Raw genomic sequence first — 27,439 nt, forward strand, 5'->3', positions numbered from 1 at the left:
CAAAGGTAAACACACAATAACTACACCATCAGGCGGGTCTCTCTTTCCATGAGTGCTCACTTCCCAAGCGGACCCTCAGGAGAACGCCTGCCCCTCACCAGAAGCCGCAGGCCTGGCTCCTCCACCTGCCTGCGCCAGGCTGCGCCTCCCCGCCCGGCCACCCACCCGGAGGCAGGCACCTGTCAACTGTCCACGGACTCGACTCCCTTCCCGCTGCCCCCCCCCCCCCACGGGGTTACAGAGACAGGGTGCAGGGGTCTCTGGGGGGGGAGGGGGGCGAGCAGCCCCGTCGCCCCGACTCCTGCTTCTCTAACCGCGGGGGGCGAAGGGCCAGGGACCCTCCCGTGCGCCCCGGGGGCCGTGCCCCGCGTGGAGAGAGTGACATCACGAGGGGGCAGTCGGCGAGCCAGGCACCGGGGGCGGGGACGCGGGCCGGGGGCGGAGGAGCCCCCCGCGCCGCGCCCACGGGAGCGCGAGGCCCGTGGCCCCGCGCTGGCAGGGACGGTGGGCGCTGGGCGGCGGGCCCGGAGCGCCCCGGCGGCGGGGCGGGCGGCGGGCCACACGCAGGGCGATCCCGGAGCGGCTCCGGGAAATCCAGCCGGGTTTTGACTCCGATCGCCCACGGTGCCCGCAGCCGGCGAATGTAACAAAGAACAGTCGGCATGGCGGCTGGACCGGGGCGGCGGCGGCGGCGGCGGCCGGGCGGGGCCGGGGCAGCGGGCGGGCGGGCGCGCGGGCGAAGCGGACGCGGGCCGGGCGGGGGCGGCGCGCGCGGGGGTGGCCGGCGGGCGCGGGGCCCCAGGCTTTACCTGCCTTTGGAATGTGCAGAGCGGGATCGGATCCGGACTCCGGGTTGCGATCCGCTCCGGAAACTGCGCAGCACCGGAAGCCGGGGGGCGGCGGCGGGGTGTTCTGGGAGTTGTAGTTCGCTGGCGGGGGCGAGAGGGCGCGGGCGGCGTGGCTCGGGACTGGGCTGCCTGGACGGGGCGGCGTGGGCTGGGCGCGGGCGGCGTAGCCCGGGGTCGGCGGCGTGGACCGAGGGGCGAGCTGCCTGGACGGGGTTGCGTGGACTGGGAACGGACGGAGCGGCGGGCGGCGTGGACCGGGAGCGAAAGGCTTGGACTGGGGAGAAGGAGACGGGGTGAGCTGGCTACGTGGATCCGGATCGTCCGGACCAAGAGGCCGGGTTCCGACCGCCCTTTCCCTGGAGCAGCAGGAGGTGTCTGGTGGCCACGCGCTACCCCTTCCCACGTGGCGTGGTTCGGCCCCGCAGCCCCAGCAGAGGGGCGCACGGACGGCGCGCACAGCCCTCTTTGTTCTTCTGGTGGCTCCGTCGAGCCTTGATTTCTTTGGAGGGCTGGGTGAGAGAAGGGGTCGAATTTTTATTTTTAAAAAAATCGGGCTTGAGGTTTGCTGCCCAATCATCATTCCTGAATTTAGCCGATGGGCTGCTGATTCTTGGCATCTTTCTAGTAGGTCAGAAAACTTAAGCGCTTGCCCTGCTCCCAACGGGCGGTAAACGAGAGGCCCAGCATCTGGCTGGCGGGTGGCAGAGCTGGGCACTTGAGGCCAGGTGGACTGGGCTGCCCACATGGCAGAAACGGTCTCCGGTGCCCGCCCTGAGCCACGCTGAGCTAGACCACCTCCTGGCACCCAGTCTTTCTGCCCTCTTCCTCCTACCAGCTTGGTAGCTTGCGTGGCCTCCACCCCCTCCATCAGTTGTAGTGTGGAAACAAAATATTAGAAATAGAAGGCAGTAGAGGGTCTTTTCACCTAGTTCTGGCCTTTCCGAGGCAGAGAAGTAAGCTGCCTCGTTCATTTCTGCCTGGCCAAAACCCCCATTAATGTCAAAAAGAGGTGATGAACTGGGGGGAAATTATTTGAAATTGATATCAGCAAGGATTCATTTCCCTCATACATGTAACGTCCTTATGAATCAATAGAACAGTAAGTAACCCAATAGAAAAAAAAAAAAAAGTCTATGAACAGTTCACGAGGAAAATACAATGCTCCTGGTCAGGGTGGCTCAGTGGTTGAGCATTGGCCTTTGAACCAGGAGATCGTGGTTGGAATCTCTGTCAGGACATGTGCTGGGGTTGCAGGCTGATCCCCTGGGCGGGGCGCGGGGGGGTGGGGGGGGAGTTCCTGAGGCAGCCAATCAATGATTCTCTTTCATCATTGATGTTTCTATCTCCCTCTCTCTTCCTCTCTGAAATCAATAAAAATATGTTTTTTAAAAATACAATGGCTCTGAAGGTTATGAGAAGCTACCCACCTACTGTAATTAGAGGAAAAGTGAATTGCAGTGAGCTCATTTTTATCTATCCTATTAGCAAAGATTGTACAAGTATATTTTCATTATTTTGAAGAGACATAGAAAATGAGCTATCAATTCCTTTCCTGGTGGGAGAGTGAGTTGGTATAGAGGGGAGTAGCCAGCAGCCAGGTTCACTTGTATGAGGTTAGTCCCAAGTCCCCAGGAGGGAGGATGGCCCTTGGAGAGGAAGGTGTGGGGGGTCATGCTGCTAGGGGCTCATTTCTCTGCCCTCCCCGGCACCCTGCAGTGACTTCCCGTTGGCATGGACTAGTTCTGGACCACAGCCTCCCAGACCTTGGGTCGCCTCACCTGTGCCTCACCTCCGCCCTGCTCACACTCATTGAGCCTGCTTTCTCTTCACACATGTTCTTGGGGTCTTTTGTGGCCACTCCCTCCCGCTTGGACCACTCCCGAGTTTTCCACCATTATCCCTTCATGCTTCAGGTCTTTGCCCAAATGCTCCCCAACCTCTACAGGCACAAACAACACTACTGCTAATACGCACCCACCCTGCTCCTAGTGACGGCACTCGCAATTCCCAAATGCCCAGATGGCTGTTCTCTGGGCCTCTGCATACTAAATAGGTACCAGGATGCGTAAACAAAAACAGGTCATTTACAGAAAAATTGACAGGTCACAGCACGAGCGAGAAACAAAATAGATGAGCTCAACCCACATCGAGCCGTTCTCAGCGCTGCCCTGACACAGGGCTGGGGTTCAGAGTCACAGCATCTGCCTCTTCAGAAGGATTCCGTGTGTTCAGTATTCTCCTCCTATCAAGGCTGGAAATAGTGTCTTTTTTAAATATATATATATATATATATATATAGTTATTGATTTTTTACAGAGAGGAAGGGAGAGGGATAGAGAGTCAGAAACATCGATGAGAGAGAAACATCGATCAGCTGCCTCCTGCACACCTCCTACTGGGGATGTGCCCGCACCCAAGGTACATGCCCTTGACCGGAATCGAACCTGGGACCTTTCAGTCCACAGGCCGACGCTCTATCCACTGAGCCAAACCAGTTAGGGCGGAAATAGTGTCTTTTTACATCCAAAGTTTTTTGTTTGTTTTTAATATATTTTATTGATTTTTTACAGAGAGGAAGAGAGAGAGATAGAGAGTCAGAAACATCGATGAAAGAGAAACATCCATCAGCTGCCTCCTGCACAACCCCTATACTGGGGATGTGCCCGCAACCAAGGTACATGCCCTTGACCGGAATCGAACCTGGGACCCTTGAGTCCGCAGGCCGACGCTCTATCCACTGAGCCAAACCAGTCAGGGCTACATCCAAAGTTTTTGAGTTAAAAATTTTGTTGCTTAAAGGGTCAAATTTTTGTTGATTACAACAAATGGAATGAACGCACACTCTGAACCCCAGGCAGGAAACAAGAAAAGGCGCCTGTAAAGGGTGTTGTTGGGGAGATTCGAATATGGACTTGGTTCTGGCTCACAGCATCGCATCAGTGAGAAACTTCCAACACGAACATTGTGTTGGATGTCTGATGCGGGGATGCCCTGTTAGAAGATGCATTCTAAGGATTGTGGCAGAAAGATGATTATCTCAAAATGTAACAGAATTGGTGAATCTAGGTAAAGAGTACACAGGTTATTCTGTAGGTTTGAAATTTTCAAAAGTAAGTTGGGGGGATTTAAACAAACATAAGTAAGTTTCCGTTATCATCAGTGGGTTTTCCTAAGAACACGGTGTTCTTCCCCAACAGCTGGCGTTAAGGTGTAGCCACCCCACCGTGTGGTCCCAGATGAGGCTGATACCCGCAGCCCTGACGTTGGCCCGCCTTAGACGTGTACTTTCCCACGGACACGTCTCATCAGCTCTGGTTCTTTGCTAATTTAAGTATAAAACTGTCACTACCGGACATTGTGGACATATGTATCCTAAGCACTTTTTTTTTTTAATCCTCACCTGAGGCTATTTTTCCATTGGTTTTCAGAGAGAGTGAAAGAGAGGGGAAGACAGAGAGAAATATCACTGTGAGAGAAACGCATCGACTGGTTGCCTCCTGCACGCACCCGCACCAGGGCCCAGGCCAGGGAGGAGCCTGCAATCGAGGTAGGTGCCCTTGACCGGAATCGAACCCAGGGAATTGGACCGGGGACCCTTTGGTCTGTAGGCTGATGTTCTATCCACTGCGTCAAATCGGCTAGGGCTATCCTAAGCCACTTAAAAAAATTTTTTTTTTTTTATTGATTTCAGAGAGGAAGAGAGAGGGAGAGAGAGATAGAAACATCAATGATGAGAGAGAATCATTGTTCGGCTGCCTCCTGGACATTCCCCACTGGGGATCGAACCCTCAACCACGCATGTGGCCTGACCAGGAATCGAAGCGGGACCTCCTGGTTTGTAGGTCAACGCTCAACCACTGAGCCAGGATGCCCCTGGGCCCTCAGCCACTTTTCTATGCCCTCTTTAGCGTTTGTTTTCAATCTGGCTAATTTTCCCCATCCGGGTAAAGAGATAAAGCCATCAGCAGACAATTCAAATCCTACTATGTGCAACCCACTGCCGGGAGCACTGCCCTTAAAGTTCAGGAAAGACCATATGAGGCCACAAGTCCTGTTCTCTCCAACACAAGGCAGTAGAGACTCGTGGTTTGGAACAGGGATTCTACAGCCAGACGGCCTGGGCTCAAGTTCTGGTCCGGCCACTTACCTGCTGTGTGACCTTGGGCAAGTTACTTAACCTGTCAGTGCCTCAGTTTTCCAATCTATAAAGCCAGGCTAGGTCATAACTCACGGGGTCACCTCAAAGAATTTAGGAGTCATTATACGTCAAACACTTGAAAAACATTATTGGCACATAGTACGTGCTCCATTAGTATTAGCTAGTATCACTGTGACCTCAAATCTTTCTCTAGTTTTTGTATAAAATATCAAGAATATACCTTATATTTAAGCCACCTAAGCATCTATTGTTGCCTTATCAATATTGATGACATCTACATAATCGTTTTGAATGTCTGGCACCTGAAGGGCACAACTTGGCTGTAGGGAGCGGTTATAGGGTTAAGCCTGGGACTGACCTGCTGGCAAAGTCGCAAACAAGTCCCTGCTTAGAGGGCACAGTCCTCTAAGCATAAAGCTTGATCTTGTGACTGCTCCCTAGATCTTTCCTGAATAGCTAATGGGCTGTGGGAGGGGCAGCAAGTGCTGCCCAAATAAGCGAAACTTACAACAACATTGTAAATTACCTTGTTTGCCCCTGACTATAAATAAAGCCTCAGCTTTGCAGTCTGGATCTGTTCTGTGGCCTCAGCCAGGCACAGAAGATCCACCTAGACCCGTGATGGGCAACCTTTTGAGCTTGGTGTGTCAAACTTCGCCAAAAAACTGAGCATAACTCGGGTAGTGTGTCACTTTGAGGAAAAAACTAACTCCAAGACTCTAGTCACAAATGTTTCATCCTCAGGAGCAGCAAATGTTTCATCCTCAGCACGCGGCCGCGTCATCAGAAATGGCTATGCGTGTCAGTGCTGACACGCGTGTCATAGGTTCGCCATCACTGACCTAGACCCAGCTTATTCTCTTTGCCTGTCTTTATTCTTCATCCTTCCCCGCCCTCCCTCAGGCTCCCCCAACCCTTGGCTGTGCTGGCGCGGCACACTTGGCCGTTTGCATTGTGGACAGTCAGGGTGCAGAGCCGAGGTGAGCTGGGGCCGCGTGTAGAAGTGGGTGTTTCAGGTCAGCCGGGAAGAGGTCTGGCTGGCACTTTCTCGTCAGGGAGGGCACTGCGCTCGGTCATCCATCTGCATCCAGCCCCCTGTGGTGAGCCATCCACCTTTTCTTTTAAACACACGACTTACTGACACATACACACAGCTCCCTGTGCATGTAAAGTGACCGAGGTCCACAACAGCATGTTTTTGTCACGTGCGCCCCCTGCGTGTCGGGCTCGGTCCCCTGACCTGGCCCCACGCGTGGGGTAGGATGGGTGTAAGCTGTGCGCTCACAGGGTGCCGTCAGCTGACATCTGCCAGGGACCATGCTCGCTGGGGAGCAAGCACAGGGGAGGGCGGTGCAGGGCTGACGGAGCCCCCAGGTCGCACTTGGTGGTCGCGGCCACGCTGTGGGGAAGGCAGGGAGGGCTTGAGTTTATTAGAAACATGAGGAGCGTGAGGGGTGTGTGCTGGAGACCACAGCTGAAGTAGACGGGGCGGTGTAGAAGGGATTAGCAGGGACGCGGTGTCCCCTGGAGGTGACGGGAGGTCCGGTGCGGACGCTGGCGGGTAGGACGTGCGGGCTTGTAGCAGGACCACCCGGTCTCCTCCTGGAGCGTCAGCTGGGCCCCCACACAGGAAGCAGCGCCTCCACCCCAAGCCCCGAACCTCCGCCCCAAACGAGACACAGGGCCGTCGCCAGGTTTGCACCTTGAGTCCAAAATCCGAGCCCCCCAACAGCTGGGACTCCCCATAGGCGTGCTCTTACCCCCAACGCAAAGCTGTGGATCTGCCTGGGCAGGTGGGGTCAGGACAGCCGAGAGGAGGGGGGCGGGCGAGGGGCCGGAGGGGTCCCCAGTGCACCGGCCCTCCCTCCCAAGGCCCCATGCTTGGACACAGCAGGGGGATGCGGCTGAAGGACAGAGAAACTGAGGACCTGGACGGGGAGCAGCCTGCAGGGGCTACGGGGACACCCCTGTCGGTGTCTGTGCGTTGCCCCACACCCAGCTGCTCCGCCCCGCCCCGCCCGGGAACTGCCCTCCCCGCCCCGGTCCCCCCCCCCCCCCCCCCCCCCCCGCACTCACCCATGGGCCAGTGCTGGCAAGGGGGTCAATGCATGGATGAAAGCTTCCACTCCAAGGGGACAGTGCCCCTCAGGTCTTGGGGGATCGCCAAGGGTCCCACAGCCACTCTGGGCCAGGTTTCGCTGCTGGGGGACCAGGCCACGTGGCACCCACGATTCACCATGACCCGAGAGTTCACGACAAACATTTCCTTCCTAGTAGGTGGTTCAGCCCCAGACCTACAGCAAGGTGCTGAGTGACTTAAAACCTGTGCAAGAAGAATGTTGGGAGGAAGGTCCTTCGCCGGGGAGCCCCCGGGAGCCCAGCGAGGAGGAACCCCCACCCCCCTCCCACCAGTGCTGGTCGCGTGTGGTCACCGCTGAGGCGCCGACAACACAGAGGCCCGGGTGCTGAGCCGCTCAGAGAAACGCGGGAGCACGGGCCTCGGCAAAAACAACTCAGATCCCGTGTTCCATGTGCACGTTTATTTCTTTAAAGAGACTGACGTCCCAGCCACATCTTCTCCAAAGGAGCCCACTGCACGGGGCTGGTGCGGGCCGGAACCGGGTTCTAACGTGCTGCCCGGGAATACAATCGTTGTCATGTAAGTTCACCAACCAGATCGCAAGCCAGCCCTGCCCGCATGCCCAGGAACCCTTCTGCTGTCTTCTGTTTTAAGATGTAACCGTAGTGTGACATCGGGCAAAGAGAAGGACCAGACTCGATCATAAATGGTACCGTCCCCCCGAGGGGAAGCTGGCGGCTGGGCAGGTGGGCGCCCCCTCACACGGAAAGGAGGGGCGCTCGGGAAAGGAACCCGGGGACCTGAGATTGCCGGGCGGGTCTCAGCGGAGCGGGGTCCGGGCCGCTTGCTTTGGTAATCACGCCTGGGCGGCGTGGGCAGTGGCACCGGGGTCCTGCTTACCACCTGGCAGAGGTAAGCGTGCTGACCCCCGACGCCCCCCAGCCTGTCCTGTGAGGTCCCCCGGGCCGCGAGGTGATTACTTGGGGAACAGCGCATCGGGCGGCAGCAATGCAAACTCTCCTCGCTCTCCTGCTCGAGAAGATCGGCCACTCTGCTACCCACGTGGCCGGAAGCGCCCATCACACACCCAGGCAGGCGTCTATTTGGTGACTGGCTGGCTGCGCCTGGCCTGGCAGCCATCCTCGGGAACCCACCCGGGGCTGGCTTTGAACTTCAGCTTGAGCCCGCTCTGCCTAAACCTCCCTCACAGCTGGTTCTGAACAGAACAGCGAGACGGATACTTGCGTGAATGCCGCGTGAAAGCCCGCTCAAGCGCCATGTCCATCCTCCCCAAAGGCCACAGGGATGTCCTGGCGCACAGCGCGGAGCGCGGCCGGCGTGTTAACAGCAGCGTGTGCTCCTGGTCCAGGCGGACCGGTCAGTGCTCGTGAGGAGTCCCTTGACGAGGCCACGCTGAAAAAATGTCCTCAAAACCCAAACACGAGCCCTCAAGCCACGAAAGCGTGTGGAAAAGGTAAGGGGACCAGTGACTCACACATGAGTGTGTTCTGTATCCGGTGTGTGATCGTAATTGGTATTTCACCTCAATGACATTGACTTTAACATAAATACCCGACACCTTTAAAAAACCGACCCGGATACACGGCTGGGAAAGGAAGCATTCACAGTATAGACACAGCCCTGTCTCGAGGGGCTACCCTGGCGTCATCTTCTCCTCCTCTTCCCGCTACGTCTGCGTCCTCGGACCCCAGGGGAGGCCAGGGTGGCCACCAGTGTGTGCGCCTGGCGGACGGGCCCCTGGACCAAGCTCCAGTGGACAGGGTCTCACGTGTACCCAACAGACACGAAGAAACATGGATCTCCGTGACGACGCTCTCTCTGTCCGTGTCCACGCCCTGGCTTCACGCACGAGGGCGAGACGGAGCGGGCTCCTTCCCGGGAGCCGGAGAGGTTTCAAGTCACGAGGGAGCCGAGAGAGCAGAGCCCTTGGCGAAGGTATTCAACAGCGGACAGGGCGCTCCTGAGTCGATCTGGGAACGGCAATGGCTGACATGTTGTGGTTTGGTTTTGCTGTTGTTTGAGAGCGAGAAAAACTCAGTCTAAAACTCTGATACCTTCCCACTGGAGCTGATGAGTCCATCTGAATTTCAAACTTAAGCGAACACGGAACGGTACTAAGAACTTCCGACCAGCGTCCTACACTCTGACACATCGGTCCCCTTATCATTAACCCGTGCATGTTACATGTCCGCCTGCCACGAGGAAGAACAGAAATCCTTTAGGCAAAACACACCGTGAAAGTGACCATCTGTCCCCAAAAGGCCTGTAGTGACCGCTGACCTGTGGGGACGAATGTGGTATTCATATATTTTGTAATGCCAGGTGCTATTTTACAGTGATTAAAATGGGAATATAATCTTTACAAACAAAGTCTCGTTAAAAAAAAAAGTCACTTTACAGTCCCTTGATTCCCGGGACGCCTAGGAATTTTCAAATGCGCATTTTAAAGTGACATTCTTAAACGCATTCTTCTAATTCCTCCCTCCAAATAAAGAGAGGAAAGGATTCTAGAATTTTGGTTTTAGAAAGGTTTTAGCTCCTCGAGAGCTCTCTTACCCCTAAAATAGATGTTTGAGGGTTGACAGAAGTGTCTGTACAAAGGAGTCCCCCCCAAATGCACATCCGTGACAAAAGCTGAGTTTTCGTAATAGCCTTTGAAACCTCATCGGGGGGAAATGACTCTTATTAAGCCACCAGCACCGTTCACGCCAACGGCAACTGTCAACAAGCCCACGTCCCACACGTGGCACTTCCAGGAGTGGGGCAGCGTGACAACTGTGACTGAACCCCAGCGGCTGCTGATGCGGGAAGTGCTTTGGAAGACACGGAGGATATTACCGTTGTATAGCAAGCTTATCGTGTGTTCCACGGGAAATAAAAACGTCCCCCCAACAACCCCCCGCCCCCCCCCCCACCGAGTCTGCCAAGACTGTTCACAGTAGAATTCAGACGCGCTCCTGAGAGGCATCTGATGCAAGCCTGGCCCGTTTTTTTACTAAACTTCCCTTCCTAAGACTCACACCTGAGACATAAAATCATTTCCTCTTTTGCCCTAAAAGTACTTGGTTTCAGCTATTGGCAATATTTGGCAAACCAACCTCGGACGAGAGAAAATCCAGGTAGGTGGGTGTGGGCACCACGTTCTCTCAGCTGCCCCTTATTGCTCCTACGTGCATCGGAGAGGCGTGCTGCACCCCTGCTTCGTGAGAGCCAGACCGGGGAAAAGCCCACGGTGCGAGCTTGTGACACTCCAGAGGAAGTGTACAACCCACGGAAGAAGTTACGTATCTCCCACTTGCAAACAGGCTCAGAGCACACTTAGAAAAGTGTTCAGCGTAATATGCATAGGATATATTCAGGATTTGCATAATTTTTCAAGTTCTATGGCTGATAGCAAAGGCAAATGTCTTCCCACATTTGTCGTAGTGTCTCCATTCCTATCGTAATTTCTCTCCTGACCCAAATCTGCCGGGGCCCCGCCTCCCTGGCCCCGGGGCCCGCTGCGGCGTTCTATCCCGAGCAGCCAACAGAAGAGGTGACCTACGCAGCGTCCCCACTGACAGCACAGAGGGTCATCTGCTCCTGTGGCGTGGACCTCAAACAATACCCGTTAGAGCAGAGAGAGGGTGACACGGAGGCCCAACCCCGGCCCACCCCGCCCCCTGCAGCATGTTCTTTAGTTCATCAAGTAAATCTCCTTCCGACCTGAGCTTCAGCCACGGGGCAGAGCCCTCCCTCTCCCCAGCATCGGGTGGTCAACAGGCCTGGTCAGACTTTTCTTCCCCTTCAAAAGATGACGCTGTCGGGAAAACCCCAGCCAGACAAACGCGCTGGCGTCCCACTCCGTCCTGGCGGGCTGTTGGCGGGGCCACATCTCCAGCATCGCCACGAAGGAGGCCGCCCACCTCGGCCTACACACCGGGGTCCCTGGGGGCGCCGTTCATGGCAATCTTGCTTCTGTGCCTGGACAGCAGCTTCTTGTTGAGGATCCTGGAGAGCGTGGCCCCCTTCCTCCGGGGCCCCTCCGGCTGCTGGAGGAACACCAGGTCGTTGTGGGACTGGCTCAGGCTGGGGTCCTTCTGCTGATGCCGCCGGCGGAAGAAGAGCTTTGCGCCTCTCCTTAAAATGCCTCCTGGAAGAGCAAAGCACAGGGGCTGGTCAGCGGGGCTGTGGACGAGAGGAACCCCGGAGGGACTAGGCCCGTGGTCGGCAAACCGCGGCTCGCGAGCCACGTGCGGCTCTTTGGCCCCTTGAGTGTGGCTCTTCGACAAAATACCACGGCCTGGGCGAGTCTGTTTTGAAGAAGTGGCGCTAGAAGAAGTTTAAGTTTAAAAAATGTGGCTCTCTAAAGGAATTTCCATCGTTGTACTGTTGATATCTGGCTCTGTTGACTAATGAGTTTGCCGACCACTGGACTAGGCCAAGTTGAAAAAGAAAAGAGGAAACGCGAATGACTCTAATAAGAAGCAGCTCATTACTCCAGGCGCATCGTTGTTTGCGTGAGAAAAACGACTGGCGTCTGGCTTGTGCAAAACACAAGACGAAATGAAAGGAGGATTGTGAATGTAGAAGCAGTGAGCTGGACTATCACCTGGTATCCATTCCAGGGCAGGGATTTCTGTCATTGACTAGTCAAACCAGACGGCAGCAGCCTGTCCTGGCCTTGCCACTGGGGTCCCCTCAGCCCCCTACCCCCTGACTTGGTATGGTTCCACCAATCTGTATGTAATAGGGAGTGGAATATGCGATGCAAAAAAAATTAGCAGCAGCAAAAATAATTTCCACAGCAAGGCTTCCTTAAAGATCAAATGCAAGCTAACACGGCAACAGAACTCACTAATCTTACCCTTTCACAAATTAGCTTAACATGCCATTAACCAAGGCCCAGCAAAGTCAGGGAGCCTGTCCAGCGAGTCTGTGAAGTTCATTACCAGTCACGGAGGTGTTAGTGACTTGGAAAGAAGAAAGACCTGCAGATCACAGAGGGAGCTTTATAGATAATTTGGCAATTCACTCTTTTCCTGATAGACAGGTCTGACAAGTTCTTCAACAGCCAAGACTCACAAAAATACCCAGTATGTCCCTAGTAAGGCATTAATCGCCATAGTGCCCTCTTGTGGATACTCTGGGAACAGCACCCTAGTAAGGGATTAGTTGCCATAGTGTCCTCTTGTGGACAATCTTGGAACAGCACCCCAGGAAGGATTAGTCACTATAGCGCTCTCTGGTGGACACTCTGGGAACAGAACCCTAGCAAGGGATTAGTCATGACAGCGCCATCTTGTGGACACTATGGGTGCAGCAACCTGTTAAGGGAATAATCACCATAGCGCTCTCCTGTGGAACACTCTTGCAAACAGTACCCTTGTAAGGGATTAGTCACCATAGCGCCCTCTTGTGGACACTTTGGGAACAGTACCCTAGTAAAGTATTAGTTGCAATAGCACTCTATGGTAGGCAATCTGGGAACAGCATCCAAGTAAGGGATTAGTCACCACAGCGCCATCTGGTGGACACTCGGAACAGCAGCATAGTAAAGCTGCCACAGCGTCATCTTTTGGACAATCTTGGAACAGCACCCTGGTAAGGGATTATTTGGCATAGTGTCCTCTTGTGGACACTTTGGGAACAGCACCCTGGCAAGGACTGGTCACCATAGCACCCTCTTATGGGCACACTGGGAACAGGAGCCTAGTAAGGGATTGGTCGTGAAAGCACCATCTTGTGGACAATCTTGGGACAGCAACCTAGTAAGGGATTAGTTGCCATAGTACCCTTGGGTGGACACTCTTGGAACAGCACCCTGGGAAGGATTAGTTGCTATAGCACCCCCATGTGGACTCTCTTAGAACAAGACCCTGGTAAGGGGTTAGTTGCCATAGCACCCTCTTGTGGACACTCTGGGAACAGCAGCCTTGTAAAGTATTAGTCACAATAGCGCTCTCTGGTGGGCAATCTGGGAACAGCACCCTAGTAAGGGATTAGTTGCCATCGCGCCCTCTTGTGGACACTGGGACACTCTTCTATCCTGGCCCTGTCTGCAGACTTTGGAGAATCAACACTTGCCGGAGAAAAGCAGCATGGCCATGACTTTCAGAGGCCGCTTATTGAACCTGGCGTTGAGGATGAACCTCGTGTCCTGTGTGCCTAGGCTCAGCAGCAGAGCAGAGTCACTCAAGAGTGCCAAGAAGTGGGCCTTTTTAATCTGCTCAAATCTGTTGAAAAGACTTAAAAATATTTTTTCTCTGGATCCAATCAAGCAGTCTATTCTGAAAAATCTTAGGACACCTTTTACAGTTATCTAAAGTTGATAGCCACGTGCAGGGTGTAATGATGGTTGGAAAAGGGATTGAGCAGGAGGGTGAGTGGCTTCGCTCTTCTCCCTGGGCCTGGTGTGTGACATCTGTGGGCCATCTATGGCCGCTCCTGCAGCCATGCAAACCCCTGTGAGGCAGTGTCACAGAAGATCACCAGTTGGGGTGTGTTAGGTCACAGATCACCACCATCAACTGCACTTGACCTTGGAGTCTGGCCTGTGGCGCGCACGCAGTGGTGCCCATTGGCTAATTACCTGGTGTATCAAATGCCAGGGTGCAGTGAGGGAGCTCCCGGCCTGACCGGGTACGCTCAGGTTGGGGCCTAGGAGCTATTTCTGATGTGTAGGCACCTGCTTCCAGTTAAGCTTGGTGCCTGGAAGAACATATAACGTGGGCTCTCACACTGGGATGGAGAGAGGCAGGAGGAGCAGAGGGGTCCACTCAGTGAACCTGGAATCTCTAATCGCATGCTCCCACCCATCCCCCCAGGGAGTGTGGGGAGGGGAGCAGACCAGTCCACCCCCGGGTCAGCTGGAGGCTGGGGTCTCAGCCACCGGAGGGTCTCTCCCAGAGGCCCATCTCCAAAGCCCACGTCCTGTGTCCCTGGGGTCTGGAGCCAGGGCGGAGGTGTGAGCAGCGGTGGTGTCCTGGGTTGGACTGCGTCTCTGTAACATTCACATGTTGGGGTCCTCATCCCCAGTACCACAGATGGTGACCTTATTTAGAGACAGGGCCAATTCAGAAGTGACCAAGTCACAGTGTGGTCACTGGGGTGCACCCTAATCCAGTGAGACCCGTGTCCTTATAAACAGGGGAGACTTGGACCCAGACACAGGACTACCCATGTGAAGGTAAAGGCAGATATCGGGGTGCTGCAAATACAAGCCCAGGGATACCAGAGATGCCCCCCAACCACCAGTCGCCGGGGGAGACACAGGACAGGTTCTCTCTCACGGCCTCAGAGGAACCAACGAGTCCCCAGCCGGTATCCCCTGACGTGACAGGACCCGTCGTGGCTTCTGTGGGGCAGCATCAGCTCCTTGGGCAGAGGGCTGTCAGGGAGGGGAAGTTCGCAATTCTACAGGCTGGAGCCCCGGACACTCTCCCACCCACCTCAGAGGGAGCTCTCAGCCCCGCTGACCCGCGAGGACGCCGAGGCCCCCAGAGGCGATGTGCTCTTTCCTGCTAACGTGGGCCCAGAGCGGGCGCCCGTGTTCTCCTGCTTGCTCTTCTGTGCTGCTGCGGTGCTGTCTGAGCGAGATGGGGATGGGGTCCCCCTTGAGAAGTGGCCGGCAGGTGTCTGTAAAGGGCACGTCATGGGCGGTCCCCGGGGAGGCCTCCAGAGGGCCAGGCAGATTGCAGCCGCCAGAGGAGGTCACGGAGCTCAGCCTGAGCCCTGCAGGGTCTCGGAGAGGCTGCAGCTCTGAGGGGCCTGCTGGGGGTGCGAGGCGGGGAGGGTGTTCTAGTGAGGCCAACCCTTCTCCAGGGCCCACAGCTGAACTATTAAACAGGAAGAGTAATGAGCATTAAGCACAGGTGATTCCATCATCGGGTCTCAATAAAGAAAGCCTGTTTGTTTGGACGTGGCCACCACATCGCAATTACCTTCGGGGTAAATAGCGCCAGGAGGACTCGACCACTCGCGGTGGGCGAGGCCCGTAGCAGACAGGCAAGCAGGCCCCCTCGGCGGCAGGAGGAACCCTGCATGGCGCTCCGTTTCCTGGGTCAGCTCGGCCCGAGCACCGGTGACCCCGTCCAACTGGCCTGGGTGCCGCTGTGGAGGCACCCGGAGGGTGGTCGGCACATAACCCAGGCGGCCTGAACTGACGATGACCCTGTATGTGGACGGGCTCCTCCCAACCAGCTAAATGCCGGAAGGGCAAAACCCAAGGCTCCCTGGAGACAAGAAATTGTGCCTCGACTCCCTCGTCAGCTCCTGCTGCGCCTCCCGCCTTCAATTTCAGCCCCGTCAGCCCCAGAGTCACCGAGCCCATTCCCTGGTTCGGAGCCTGCTGGTGCCGGTGCGCGGAGCACCCTGACCGACGATGCCTAATAGCCTGGTACCCACAGAGTCCGGAGAGGAGCCGGGCTGGCGGGGCTTGCCAAGCCTGACTCCTGTATCCCGGCTGCCTGCGCCCCCCCCACCCCCAGGCAAGAAGCGAGACTCAGCCACGGCCTTACCGACTCCCGAGGGTACAACGGGGAGCCGCGTGATGTGAAATGTGAGGCAAATAACCGAAACTGTAAATGGGGGACAGGAAGAAGGGGAAAAAACCTTTCCCTGGTTCTAGCAAAGTTAAAGACTGAAGAATAAACAATATATGGAGGGATTTAACATTTTTCCTAAGTGACAGCTTGCATCAATATAGGCCTGTGTTTCCACAGAGTTTAACAGACATAAACAGCTCACTGAGGAATTTGTCTGAAACCCTAATAGGAAGGAACACTGACCAAAGCAATCCCCTAGACCGCAGTCTGCGGCCCACAGAGCAGCGTGGCCTCAGGCGGACCCGTGGACGGTCAGGTATCACGGTGACCGCTCGTTTTTAAAAAATTATGTGTTTTGCCGAAACCGGTTTGGCTCAGTGGATAGAGCGTCGGCCTGCGGACTGAAAAGGTCCCAGGTTCGATTCCAGTCAAGGGCATGTACCTTGGTTGTGGGCACATCCCCGGTGGGGGTGTGTGTGCAAGAGGCAGTTGATGGATGTTTCTCTCTCATCGATGTTTCTAACTCTATCTCTCTCCCTTCCTCTCTGTAAAATCAATAAAATATATTTTATAAAAAAAATTATGTGTTTTTTTATTGAGAGAAAGCGGAAGGGAGAGGGAGAGAGAGAGATACGCCAACATCCATTGGCTGCCTGCTGCACGCCCTCTGCTGGGGATGGAGGCCGCAACCTGGCCATGTGCCCTGACTGGGAATTGAACCGGTGACCTCTTGGTGCCTGGATCAATGCTCAACTACTGAGCCACACTGCCCAGGCGTCAGTGACCACACGCTTTAGACCTGGAGGAAGTTAGGGGCCGGTCTGTGTGCAGGTCGTAGCGAGACTGTTTTGGCCCAACAGGTAACAGAGACACGCCCTCCCCGGATTGGCTGAGACAAAGGCGCTACACTAACGGAGCAGGGAATGAGCTGGCACCCCGGGAAGTAATACTAGCAAGGTGGGGGGAAGAAGGGAAGGACGGGGAGGGACTCCTGCTATGTTACAGCACACGCTTTTGTCACAGCAAGGCCACATTTTAAAAATACACGTATGAGACAAGGACCACTTACTGTGTGGGCAATCAACTCTGGCTGGCACAGCGATCCTCTTAGGGAAAAGGGAATGAGCAGGAGATGGAGAGGAGGCAACAAGCATGCGAGAGCAGAACGAGAAGGAAAGACGGTGAGTGCGGGGCACTGACAGGGCACACACATGCGAGTCGCCGGGCAGGGCGCTCGGCAGCCTTCGCTCACTCATTCACGTGTTCGTGCTGCGTGGCGGTAAAACACGCGCGACGCGCACTCGGCCACCTCGGCCGTCTCCAGGGCCCGGGTCAGGTGTGGGAAGCGCACTCACATTGCCGTGCGACCACGTCCACACTGCGTGAGCTGACCACAGGCCCGACGCTGGGGAGTAAACTGCTTGTATTGCCTGCGGCGTCACCTCTGCAAACAGCAGACTCCAGGACTCTGCACCCGCAGCCACGCTCGGAAACCCAGCCCCGACCTCCCTGCTGCCCCAGAGGATACGGGCTCTTCAGCCAAAACCATCAGCTTTGGTTTGAAATGAGAGAAGACGCCCCGGCCTGCTCCCTGTACCACCGGTTCAAACCTGGTGGTGGAAAACAGCAACGACGTGGCCCCGTATCACAGCCACGTAGAGGGCCTGACACCACCTCGGAGGGGCTGAGTGCAAATCGCTTCGAGCGTGGGAACCGAGGGCAGTTTTCACTCCCCCCGCCCCCCCCCCCGCGTCTGTCCCTTTTAAAGCCCCATCTGTAGTGCCCGGGCTCCACATCCTCGCAGCCTTCCCAAATGCCAGCCTCGGGCGGCCCCCACCGGCCTGGCACCTCGGTCCCCAAAAGTGCCTTTTTGGAGGGTGCCATCCACCGGGCTGGCGGCGGGACAGGAGCGGGAGGGCCACACACAGCAGGATGGGAACCCCAGGGGGAGGAGAAGCAGGGGGAGGAGAAGGGGGGGAGGAGGAGGAGAAGCAGGGGGAGGAGGAGGAGAAGCAGGGGGAGGAGGAGGAGAAGCAGGGGGAGGAGGAGGAGAGGGAGGAGGAGGAGAAGCAGGGGGAGGAGAAGCAGGAGGAGGAGAAGCAGGGGGAGGAGGAGGAGAAGCAGGAGGAGGAGAAGCAGGGGGAGGAGAAGCAGGGGGAGGAGGAGGAGAAGCAGGGGGAGGAGAAGCAGGAGGAGGAGAAGCAGGGGGAGGAGGAGGAGAAGCAGGGGGAGGAGAAGCAGGAGGAGGAGAAGCAGGAGGAGGAGAAGCAGGGGGAGGAGGAGGAGAAGCAGGGGGAGGAGAAGCAGGGGGAGGAGAAGCAGGAGGAGGAGAAGCAGGGGGAGGAGAAGCAGGAGGAGGAGAAGCAGGGGGAGGAGAAGCAGGAGGAGGAGAAGCAGGGGGAGGAGAAGCAGGGGGAGGAGAAGCAGGGGGAGGAGAAGCAGGAGGAGGAGAAGCAGGAGGAGGAGAAGCAGGAGGAGGAGAAGCAGGGGGAGGAGAAGCAGGGGGAGGAGAAGCAGGAGGAGGAGAAGCAGGGGGAGGAGAAGCAGGAGGAGGAGAAGCAGGAGGAGGAGAAGCAGGGGGAGGAGGAGGAGAAGCAGGGGGAGGAGAAGCAGGGGGAGGAGGAGGAGAAGCAGGGGGAGGAGAAGCAGGAGGAGGAGAAGCAGGAGGAGGAGAAGCAGGGGGAGGAGGAGGAGAAGAAGGGGGAGGAGAAGCAGGGGGAGGAGGAGGAGAAGCAGGGGGAGGAGAAGCAGGAGGAGGAGAAGCAGGGGGAGGAGAAGCAGGAGGAGGAGAAGCAGGGGGAGGAGGAGGAGAAGCAGGGGGAGGAGAAGCATGAGGAGGAGAAGCAGGGGGAGGAGAAGCAGGGGGAGGAGAAGCAGGAGGAGGAGAAGCAGGGGGAGGAGGAGGAGAAGCAGGAGGAGGAGAAGCAGGGGGAGGAGAAGCAGGGGGAGGAGAAGCAGGGGGAGGAGAAGCAGGAGGAGGAGAAGCAGGAGGAGGAGAAGCAGGAGGAGGAGAAGCAGGGGGAGGAGAAGCAGGGGGAGGAGAAGCAGGGGGAGGAGAAGCAGGAGGAGGAGAAGCAGGGGGAGGAGAAGCAGGAGGAGGAGAAGCAGGAGGAGGAGAAGCAGGGGGAGGAGGAGGAGAAGCAGGGGGAGGAGAAGCAGGGGGAGGAGGAGGAGAAGCAGGGGGAGGAGAAGCAGGAGGAGGAGAAGCAGGGGGAGGAGAAGCAGGGGGAGGAGGAGGAGAAGCAGGGGGAGGAGAAGCAGGAGGAGGAGAAGCAGGGGGAGGAGGAGGAGAAGCAGGAGGAGGAGAAGCAGGAGGAGGAGAAGCAGGGGGAGGAGAAGCAGGGGGAGGAGAAGCAGGAGGAGGAGAAGCAGGGGGAGGAGAAGCAGGAGGAGGAGAAGCAGGAGGAGGAGAAGCAGGAGGAGGAGAAGCAGGGGGAGGAGAAGCAGGAGGAGGAGAAGCAGGAGGAGGAGAAGCAGGAGGAGGAGAAGCAGGAGGAGGAGAAGCAGGGGGAGGAGAAGCAGGAGGAGGAGAAGCAGGGGGAGGAGAAGCAGGGGGAGGAGAAGCAGGGGGAGGAGAAGCAGGAGGAGGAGAAGCAGGAGGAGGAGAAGCAGGGGGAGGAGAAGCAGGAGGAGGAGAAGCAGGAGGAGGAGAAGCAGGAGGAGGAGAAGCAGGGGGAGGAGAAGCAGGAGGAGGAGAAGCAGGGGGAGGAGAAGAGGGGGAGGAGGAGGAGAAGCAGGGGGAGGAGAAGCAGGGGGAGGAGGAGGATGGCCAGGGCCCGGGGATGGACCTGGGTCAGTGAGGCTGGCCTTTCAGAGTGACCGGGCGGCGGGTGGGAGGCCTGGGTTCTGAGTGGAACGAAGGGAGGGAAGGGGAGCCCCCTGCCTGCCTCGGGCCAGTGAGTCCTGGGGCTCTGGGGGCTGCCCTGGCCCTGGACAAAGACCAGGCCAGAGCGGGGGTGCTGCCCCGCGGGCCGGCAGCCACGCTGCCTCTTCCACAGCCCGGGCCAGAGGTCATGCACGGGTCACAGCTTCCCACGTCACTCCGGTCACAAGCCTCGGTCCACAGAGGACGCACCCAAGACCAGGGGAACGGGGGCCGCGGACCTTCCTCACGGGGTCTAGACACCGAACCCCGGAACCACCTCCTTCCTCTCTCTTCTCCTCATCCTCTGCTGCTCCCGTCTGTGCCCCGGCCGGAGGGTGGCTCCCGGGAGAGGCAGGAAGCCAATGGGAAGGAGGCGGTGAGGATGGACACAGACGCCCCTCTCGTGGGTTCCCACCGGACCAGGGACATGGGGCCACGGTGCGGCTGGGGTTGCCCTGAGCACTGCAGGCTGCTGAGCAGCCCGAGCCAGCAGCACCCACTCTCACTGCGACAACGGAAGCTGTCTCCCGACACTGCTAACGTCCCCGGGCACCGGGCACACCCGCCTGTCTGAGCACCGCTGGTCCTGGCACCAGGAGCCCCGGGGCAGAGGCCGAGGCAGGACCGCTGACCGGGCCCCCGCCTGGCACTTCCTGCCGTCTACACGCTCGGGGCGGAGGACTTAACACCGGTCACACCCGCCACTCCAGTCGGCTCAGGGCCCGTGCCGTCTTCCTCCCCGGGGCTCCCGCCTGCCTGGGGCGCAGGGTTTGAGGGAGGAAGGCAGAGCGGTGGGCACGTCCCCAGTTACAAGGAGGGAGCTGAGCCTCAGCGAGTCCTGAAGTCTCATCTGGAACTGGCCCCCAGGCCCAGACTCCACTCCCTCCGCAAGTTCCCTCCCGCCCTGCCGTCCGAAGTGCCGGTACGGGGAGGAATTCCCACATTAAAGCCCCGGCCGAGAGCTAATGGAAGCGCAGGTCATTCTAGTGAAATGATCACCTCATCGGGACACACACTGAGTTGATGGGTTCCCTTTCTGGAAGCTTCTCTCTCCAGGGGAGGGTTAGGTTCCAGCCGGGAGGTGTGGTTTGGTTTTGGTTGGAGGGGAGCATCTGAGAGGCACCAATGAGCAGAGATGCCAATCTCCACACTTAGGGGGCCCTGTTCTGGGGGTGGGGCAGACAGAGGAGGGGTCCCTCCGAGCATGAACCCCACCATTCATTCAGAAGGACTCTGAAGCTCTGCCCTGCACCCCCTGCCCAGGCGGCTCAGACCTTCAATGCAGGCGTCTGTGCGGGAACTTGGGGGTGGGATGCTGCAGGGGAGGGACAGGAAGCAGACAAGGAGAACTAGAAGCTTGGAAACCAGCACAAGAGCAAAGCCATCCGGGGTCGGTTTCGGGGTGCAGGGTCACGTACCTTTATGCTTTTTGGGAGCCCCTGGCTCCCAGACACTCAGGGAGCTCTCCGACAGCTCATCCCCCTCGGGGTCCAGCGGGGCGTGGCCGTCCCACGCCTCAGCCTGCGACTCCTTCTCCGAGTCCCAGGAGGCCAGCTCGCAGTCCTGGGGCTCCGGGGCTGGCGAGGCCTGGGCTGAGGCCTCCTCCTCCTCCTCCTCCTCCTCCTCGGGCGGGGCAGAGGCCACGGCCACCCCCGGCTGGGACGCGGTGTCCTCCTGGCAGTTGCTGTCCATGGAGGCCGCGTAGTCCAGCATCAGGGCAGCGTCACTGTCCTGAGAGAGAGAGGTCTGTCCAGGGAGAGAGAAAACGTCAGGGTGAGGGAAGGTTAAAGGACACATGGAATTGGTCCCAACATCCTGACTAATTTCCAAGTGTCAGATCGGCCTGACCCCCCCCCCCCCCCACCCGGAGGCAGCTCCTTTAACATGGCGGCTGTGCCCGCCAGAGCAGCTCAGTGGTGGCTGTCGTCCCCATGCACTGGAAGGTTGCTGGTTCGATTCCCAGTCAGGACACATAACTGGGTTGTGGGTTTAATCCCCAGTCAGGGAGCATACACAAAGCAACCGACCGATGCCTCTCTCTCTCTCCGCCCTCCCTCTCTCTAAGCATGTCCTAAGTGAGACTTTTTAAAAATTAAATTAAATTAAAAAAGAACTGAATATTAAATATATATATATATATATATATATATATATATATATATATATATATATATGCAGCTGCAAGTCGGGGGGCTGAAACTCAGTCACTGCAAAGGGGCACAGCCTGAGCTGGGAATCTGGAAGGGGTCGAGGGAGGTGACATCCCTGCCCCAGCACATGGGCTGGCCAGGCGCCTGTGGGAACCCCAGGGGTGAGGTGGAAGAGTGAGTTTGTCCTTGTAAGTCTCGGAGAGGTCACAGGGTAACCCTGGAGCCCCAGATTCAGTCTGTCTTTGAATCTTTGTTTCTACAGCATTTTTAGGTTTCCTGAAAGTAGAAACGAATTGGTATGCACCGTATACCCTAAGAATTACACGTGTGTAAAACCCGTGTAGGTGCTACTCTAACCTGGGCTGGGAGTCAGGGAAGTGTCGCTTTGGAGGGTGGGAAGTGACTATCGGGGGACACGGGGCTCCGCGGGGCTGGTCTGTGGTTCTGACCCGGGAGCAGGTGCACAGGAGCTTCTGCTCAGCGCCCATGAACTGCACTTTCTGATTCGAGTGCTGGCTCGCAGGAGTGCCCACTGACTCGAGGTCGGACAAAGTGAGCAAATGTTAAGGTCCATGAGCTCCTAATGATCTACAATGAAGCCTTAGAGGAGATGACCGGAGTCTCATCCTCATTTCATTCCCATGTACCCAGAACTTCCACAAACAAAACAAACACACGCTGTGGGTCAGGGAGCTTCCAGAGACGCCATCGCCGCCTGCTGGCTGTTGCTGGAAGTGCATGCAGAAACCAGAGAGGCATGACCTGCCTGCTCTTGGGTGCTGCTGCTGAAGGCCACCAGCCAGCTGTGCCTGCTGGGACTTGGGCACTGGCCACCCATGCCCTGAGATTAATGGCAACATGGTGACTCACCGCTGGCACCTCCCGTGACCCACTCTGGCCTCTCTCCTGGTAGCTGGGAGCGCAGGGCCCTCCTGTGCCACCCGCCGGAGCCCTCACCAATCAACTTGCCCGCAGGGTTCAACAATTCCTCCTCCTGGGTCCCTCCCACCATCACATCTCCAGCTCTCCCTCCACGGCTCACATGCCCCTCGGGGAGAGCTCCCTGGGTGTCTGAAATGTTAGAACAGCGTCAGGACCGCCACGTGGGCCCTGGCCGAGGGGCTGGCCTCTCCGGCCGCCTGGCCTGCCTGGTGCCCACCGGGGATGGCCTCGCACCCACCATCCGCCCTGGACAAACGTCACAGAGCAACAGAAAGAAGGGGATCGGAACAGGTTTAAAAACAAGCCCATGACTCTGAGTGCAAAGGGCATAACACGCATTGCGAAACGTTGATACGGTTTGGAAACGTGTAAGGTGGAAGTGAAAGCGCCCCATAGTCAAGCGGTGATAAGGGTGGAGGTGCCGTCCCCAGGGGGAGTCTGACATCACGCCGGCCTTTCTCTTTCAATGACTTTTCTTCAAATGATTCACGGACCTCTCAGCAGCCACCGCACCCGGTTGGAAATGGCTGCGTTTCTTTCATCGACAGGGCGAGCTGCGCGAAGGAAATGCTGCGAACTGCCCCCTGGCGGGGTGAGGGACATTGTAAACATGGACCGAGAGCTCAGCCAGCTCAGGGAGGGACAGCGGCTGGGGCCGACGCCAGCCCCGGGGCGCGCACCTTGGAGATCCCTGATATGATGATCGTGCTCCTCTTCCGCGGCGACTTCAGCTTCAGCTTCGAAGACTCGCTGAGCTGCCGGATGGCGACCTCGGCCACTGGATCGGAGCCACTCAACACCAGCAGCTCTGCGGGGGGAGGGCAGCGCTGACGCCTCTGTGGCCCCGCCGAGGGCCCTGACTCTGCGTGACACTCACGGAAGGGGGCACGAGTGCGTCTGGGTGTGAGCCACCACTCGGGGGAGGGGATGGAAGACCAGGAGGGAAGGTGAACAAAAGGCCGCTGACCTTTCGGGGACCTGGACCTTCGAGGGGCAGAGCAGTCACGCCCCGTCCCTGGGAGACTGGTGACCACGGCTAGTGTCAGGCTGAGGGGCCAGCGCGTACAAGCAGCCCCTCCCCACGGCCAGTACCACACACGGGCAACATCTGGGGACACTCCGCACGCCCTGGCGCCGTGCACGGGCTCTGTGCACGTTATCTCATTCACCTGTCCCCCAGGCCCTGAAGTGGGTCCTTCTAAACCCTCGATTGAGAAACGGGGAAATGCCAGGCAGCCAGGTCGGCGGCGGAGCGGGATGCCCAGCCCCTGTTCTGCCAGAGGAAGATGAAAGGGACAATATATCACAGAGCAGGGTGTAAAACAGGGGTGGGGAGCCTCTGGGCCCGAGGGCCTGTAAGGCCTACAAAAGGGGTGGGTTAATTACACGAACGATATAATAAATATCCAAATGGCCCTTGGCAGGAAAAGGTTCCCGTTCCTGATGTAAAAGCAAGCTTTCTCAGCTCAGTTTCGGCCGTGGCCTGCAGGGACAGGTGCTCCATGTCAAAGGGTATGGTGGCAGGAGGATACAGCAGAGCTGCCTGGCCATGCCCCAGGGTGAGGAGCAGGAGGCCAGAGAAGGCGTTGGGAGGATGCTTTAGGAGAGAGCGGTGCTGTGATTCCCAATGACTCCAACGGACAGGAAGGGAGCGGGGCTGGGGGACCCTGCAGGGCTGCGTCCCGGGAATCACGAAAACTCCCACAGGGACAGAGACCATTTTCGACTCCCACCGGCCGAGAGGATCCAGAACATCCTAAGACGGCACCCGTCAAGGGAGACTCCCCCCACCCCCAGGCCCACCTGCTCCTCCTTGCCCCACCCCTGACCTTGGCAAGATCAGACACAGACTCAGGAATGGGGGACGGAGCCAGAAAAAAGCTGCCCACCTGCCCCTTCTCCGACCGCAGGCCCCACGAGCCCCACGTTCAGGTTGTGCTGTGATTTAGAGACAGCAGCACAGCCCTTTAAAGTCATCATGAAAGTGACCATAAGCATGGGAAATGGACAGCCAGAGTTCTGGGGGGAAACCCCTCCTGCCCAACGGGTTTCGGGGAAAGCTGGAGACCAAAGTAAAGTTTGGAGCCCAGAGGGGCAGAGGGCGGAGCCCAGAGGGGCAGAGGGCGGAGCCCAGAGGGGCAGAGGGAGGAGCCCAGAGGGGCAGAGGGAGGAGCCCAGAGGGACAGAGGGCGGAGCCCAGAGGGACAGAGGGCGGAGCCCAGAGGGGCAGAGGGCGGAGCCCAGAGGGACAGAGGGCGGAGCCCAGAGGGACAGAGGGCGGAGCCCAGAGGGGCAGAGGGCGGAGCCCAGAGGGGCAGAGGGAGGAGCCCAGAGGGGCAGAGGGCGGAGCCCAGAGGGACAGAGGGCGGAGCCCAGAGGGGCAGAGGGAGGAGCCCAGAGGGACAGAGGGCGGAGCCCAGAGGGACAGAGGGCGGAGCCCAGAGGGACAGAGGGCGGAGCCCAGAGGGGCAGAGGGAGGAGCCCAGAGGGGCAGAGGGAGGAGCCCAGAGGGGCAGAGGGAGGAGCCCAGAGGGGCAGAGGGAGGAGCCCAGAGGGACAGAGGGAGGAGCCCAGAGGGGCAGAGGGAGGAGCCCAGAGGGGCTGAGGGAGGAGCCCAGAGGGGCAGAGGGAGGAGCCCAGAGGGGCAGAGGGAGGAGCCCAGAGGGGCAGAGGGAGGAGCCCAGAGGGGCAGAGGGAGGAGCCCAGAGGGGCAGAGGGCGGAGCCCAGAGGGGCTGAGGGAGGAGCCCAGAGGGGCAGAGGGAGGAGCCCAGAGGGGCTGAGGGAGGAGCCCAGAGGGGCAGAGGGAGGAGCCCAGAGGGGCAGAGGGAGGAGCCCAGAGGGGCAGAGGGAGGAGCCCAGAGGGAGGAGCCCAGAGGGGCAGAGGGAGGAGCCCAGAGGGGCTGAGGGAGGAGCCCAGAGGGGCAGAGGGAGGAGCCCAGAGGGGCAGAGGGAGGAGCCCAGAGGGGCAGAGGGAGGAGCCCAGAGGGAGGAGCCCAGAGGGGCAGAGGGAGGAGCCCAGAGGGGCAGAGGGAGGAGCCCAGAGGGGCAGAGGGAGGAGCCCAGAGGGGCAGAGGGAGGAGCCCAGAGGGAGGAGCCCAGAGGGGCAGAGGGAGGAGCCCAGAGGGGCAGAGGGAGGAGCCCAGAGGGGCAGAGGGAGGAGCCCAGAGGGGCAGAGGGAGGAGCCCAGAGGGAGGAGCCCAGAGGGGCAGAGGGAGGAGCCCAGAGGGGCTGAGGGAGGAGCCCAGAGGGGCAGAGGGAGAAGCCCAGAGGGGCTGAGGGAGGAGCCCAGAGGGGCAGAGGGAGGAGCCCAGAGGGGCAGAGGGAGGAGCCCAGAGGGGCAGAGGGAGGAGCCCAGAGGGAGGAGCCCAGAGGGACAGAGGGAGGAGCCCAGAGGGAGGAGCCCAGAGGGGCAGAGGGAGGCTGTGGGGCGGCGTTACCTGTGTCAGAAGAAGACAAGGTTTTGCTGACGGGAGGGCTGTGGCAGGAGATGGCCTGGACAGAGATGTCCTTCTCGATCACCCTCACCTTGACCGGCGTCCGCAGCGGAGACTCTGCCAGGGACAAAGGCTGGTTAGCACACGGCGCCTGAACCCGTCACCGGGGCGTGAGATCACGCCTCACGTCAACTGGATCTCATGACGTTGGCGAAGGCACGGCCAAACCTCAAGATTGCTTAACAATCTCTTACTCGTTTCTCTCTTTTGGGGGGTGGGGTTGCCAAAAAGGGGTGCTGAGAGCTCAGGTTTAAATACAATTTCAGAAATGCTTTCACTGAGGGAGAGTTTCATGTTCTGTTTTGCATTCATAACAGAATGCAAAGCAGTCTACGCTGGGAAGATACTACCTCAGGATAAGCAGAAACACCGTCTGAATTTAAAAAAACGATAATCATACAAGTGTCTCCCAGGCCGTGCTGTGGGAACAGGTACGGAATTCCACTGCATCCGAAATGGCGGCCCATCGAGCCTTCTAACCCACGATCTTCACATAAGAAACCCACACTGACCACGTGCATCCATGTTTCAGAGAGCGTGCCCCCCCCCCCCCGTGACCGTCACGGAGTTATTAAGTTATTAAGTTAACCAGCTGTTTCATCCAGGATCTGTTCTAGCTTCAGAACAGACTACAAGGTTGTCATTCATTTGACAAAGCAGGAAGATAATTTTCTAAAAAAAAGAAAAAGCTATACAGAAGACTTGCCCATCACCACGACCCCTGGGCCACGAGATTTGCTTAATCACCACCCGGTGCCGGGCACTCTGCCCCCTGGGACTCGGAGAGACCGCTGCGCCCTCTCACCCGAGCTCAGCGGGGACGCCCTCCCGGCGTCGAAGCGCGGCTTGCTCTTCACGGCGGTGACGGTCGTGACCACGGTCCCGCAGGGCATCACCGTGCGGTCCTTCTCCACCTTGGCAGCAGGAACAGGCGGGGGGGTGTGCCAGGATTTCGCCTCCGCGGGTTCCACGTAACAGAACTGCGGAGAAGGCCGCCCGTGGGTTGAACGGTCAGTGCCAGGACCGCCCGCACGGCCCGCTGACCTCCTCGGCACCCCGATCGCTCCGTGGGGCTCAGAATGAAGGACGTTAGTATTAGAATGAACGCAGGCCCCCCTCCCCCGGGACTGACACAGGCGGGCGAGGCCCAGGCCCCAGCCCAGCCCCGCAGCACACACGATGGGGACAAAGGCCGGAGGGACAACAAACGCACAGCCCTTGGGCCAGGCCCTCGGGAAACGGCCGCGGACCCCTCGGCCAGGTCGGGGAGGAACTCCTCGGAGGAGCTTCGTTTCGCGGTCAAGCCAGAGCCAGACTCTGACGGACAACGGAGATGCTCCTCTGAAGGGGGAAC

General features: G+C 58.3%; 2 protein-coding genes across 5 annotated transcripts in view; both read right to left on the reverse strand.

The window, feature by feature from the left end:
• PRDM15 (PR/SET domain 15) overlaps window positions 1-871 on the reverse strand; it is a 53,963-nt gene extending 53,092 nt beyond the window's left edge. For 3 of the 4 annotated variants that reach the window (XM_079766864.1, XM_079766865.1, XM_079766862.1), the window contains exon 1: window positions 814-871. The gene's annotated coding sequence lies outside the window, so the exon portion shown is untranslated. Of the gene's footprint in view, window positions 1-809 lie in introns of all 4 variants that reach the window. The other variant, XM_079766863.1, reaches the window with a different exon arrangement.
• A 6,241-nt stretch (window positions 872-7,112) lies between these two features.
• The window catches only part of C2CD2 (C2 calcium dependent domain containing 2), a 57,777-nt gene continuing 37,450 nt past the window's right edge, over window positions 7,113-27,439 (reverse strand). The window contains exons 10-14 of the mRNA XM_079767102.1: window positions 26,891-27,065; window positions 26,029-26,142; window positions 23,271-23,398; window positions 20,917-21,244; window positions 7,113-11,240 (exon numbers count right to left, since the gene is read on the reverse strand). Of these exons, the coding sequence (XP_079623228.1) occupies window positions 11,020-11,240; window positions 20,917-21,244; window positions 23,271-23,398; window positions 26,029-26,142; window positions 26,891-27,065 (966 nt within the window). The 3' untranslated portion in view covers window positions 7,113-11,019. The remainder of the gene's footprint in view (window positions 11,241-20,916; window positions 21,245-23,270; window positions 23,399-26,028; window positions 26,143-26,890; window positions 27,066-27,439) is intronic.

Source organism: Cnephaeus nilssonii, assembly GCF_951640355.1.
Source record: "Cnephaeus nilssonii genome assembly, chromosome: 3".
In the NCBI taxonomy this organism is placed as follows: domain Eukaryota; kingdom Metazoa; phylum Chordata; class Mammalia; order Chiroptera; family Vespertilionidae; genus Cnephaeus; species Cnephaeus nilssonii.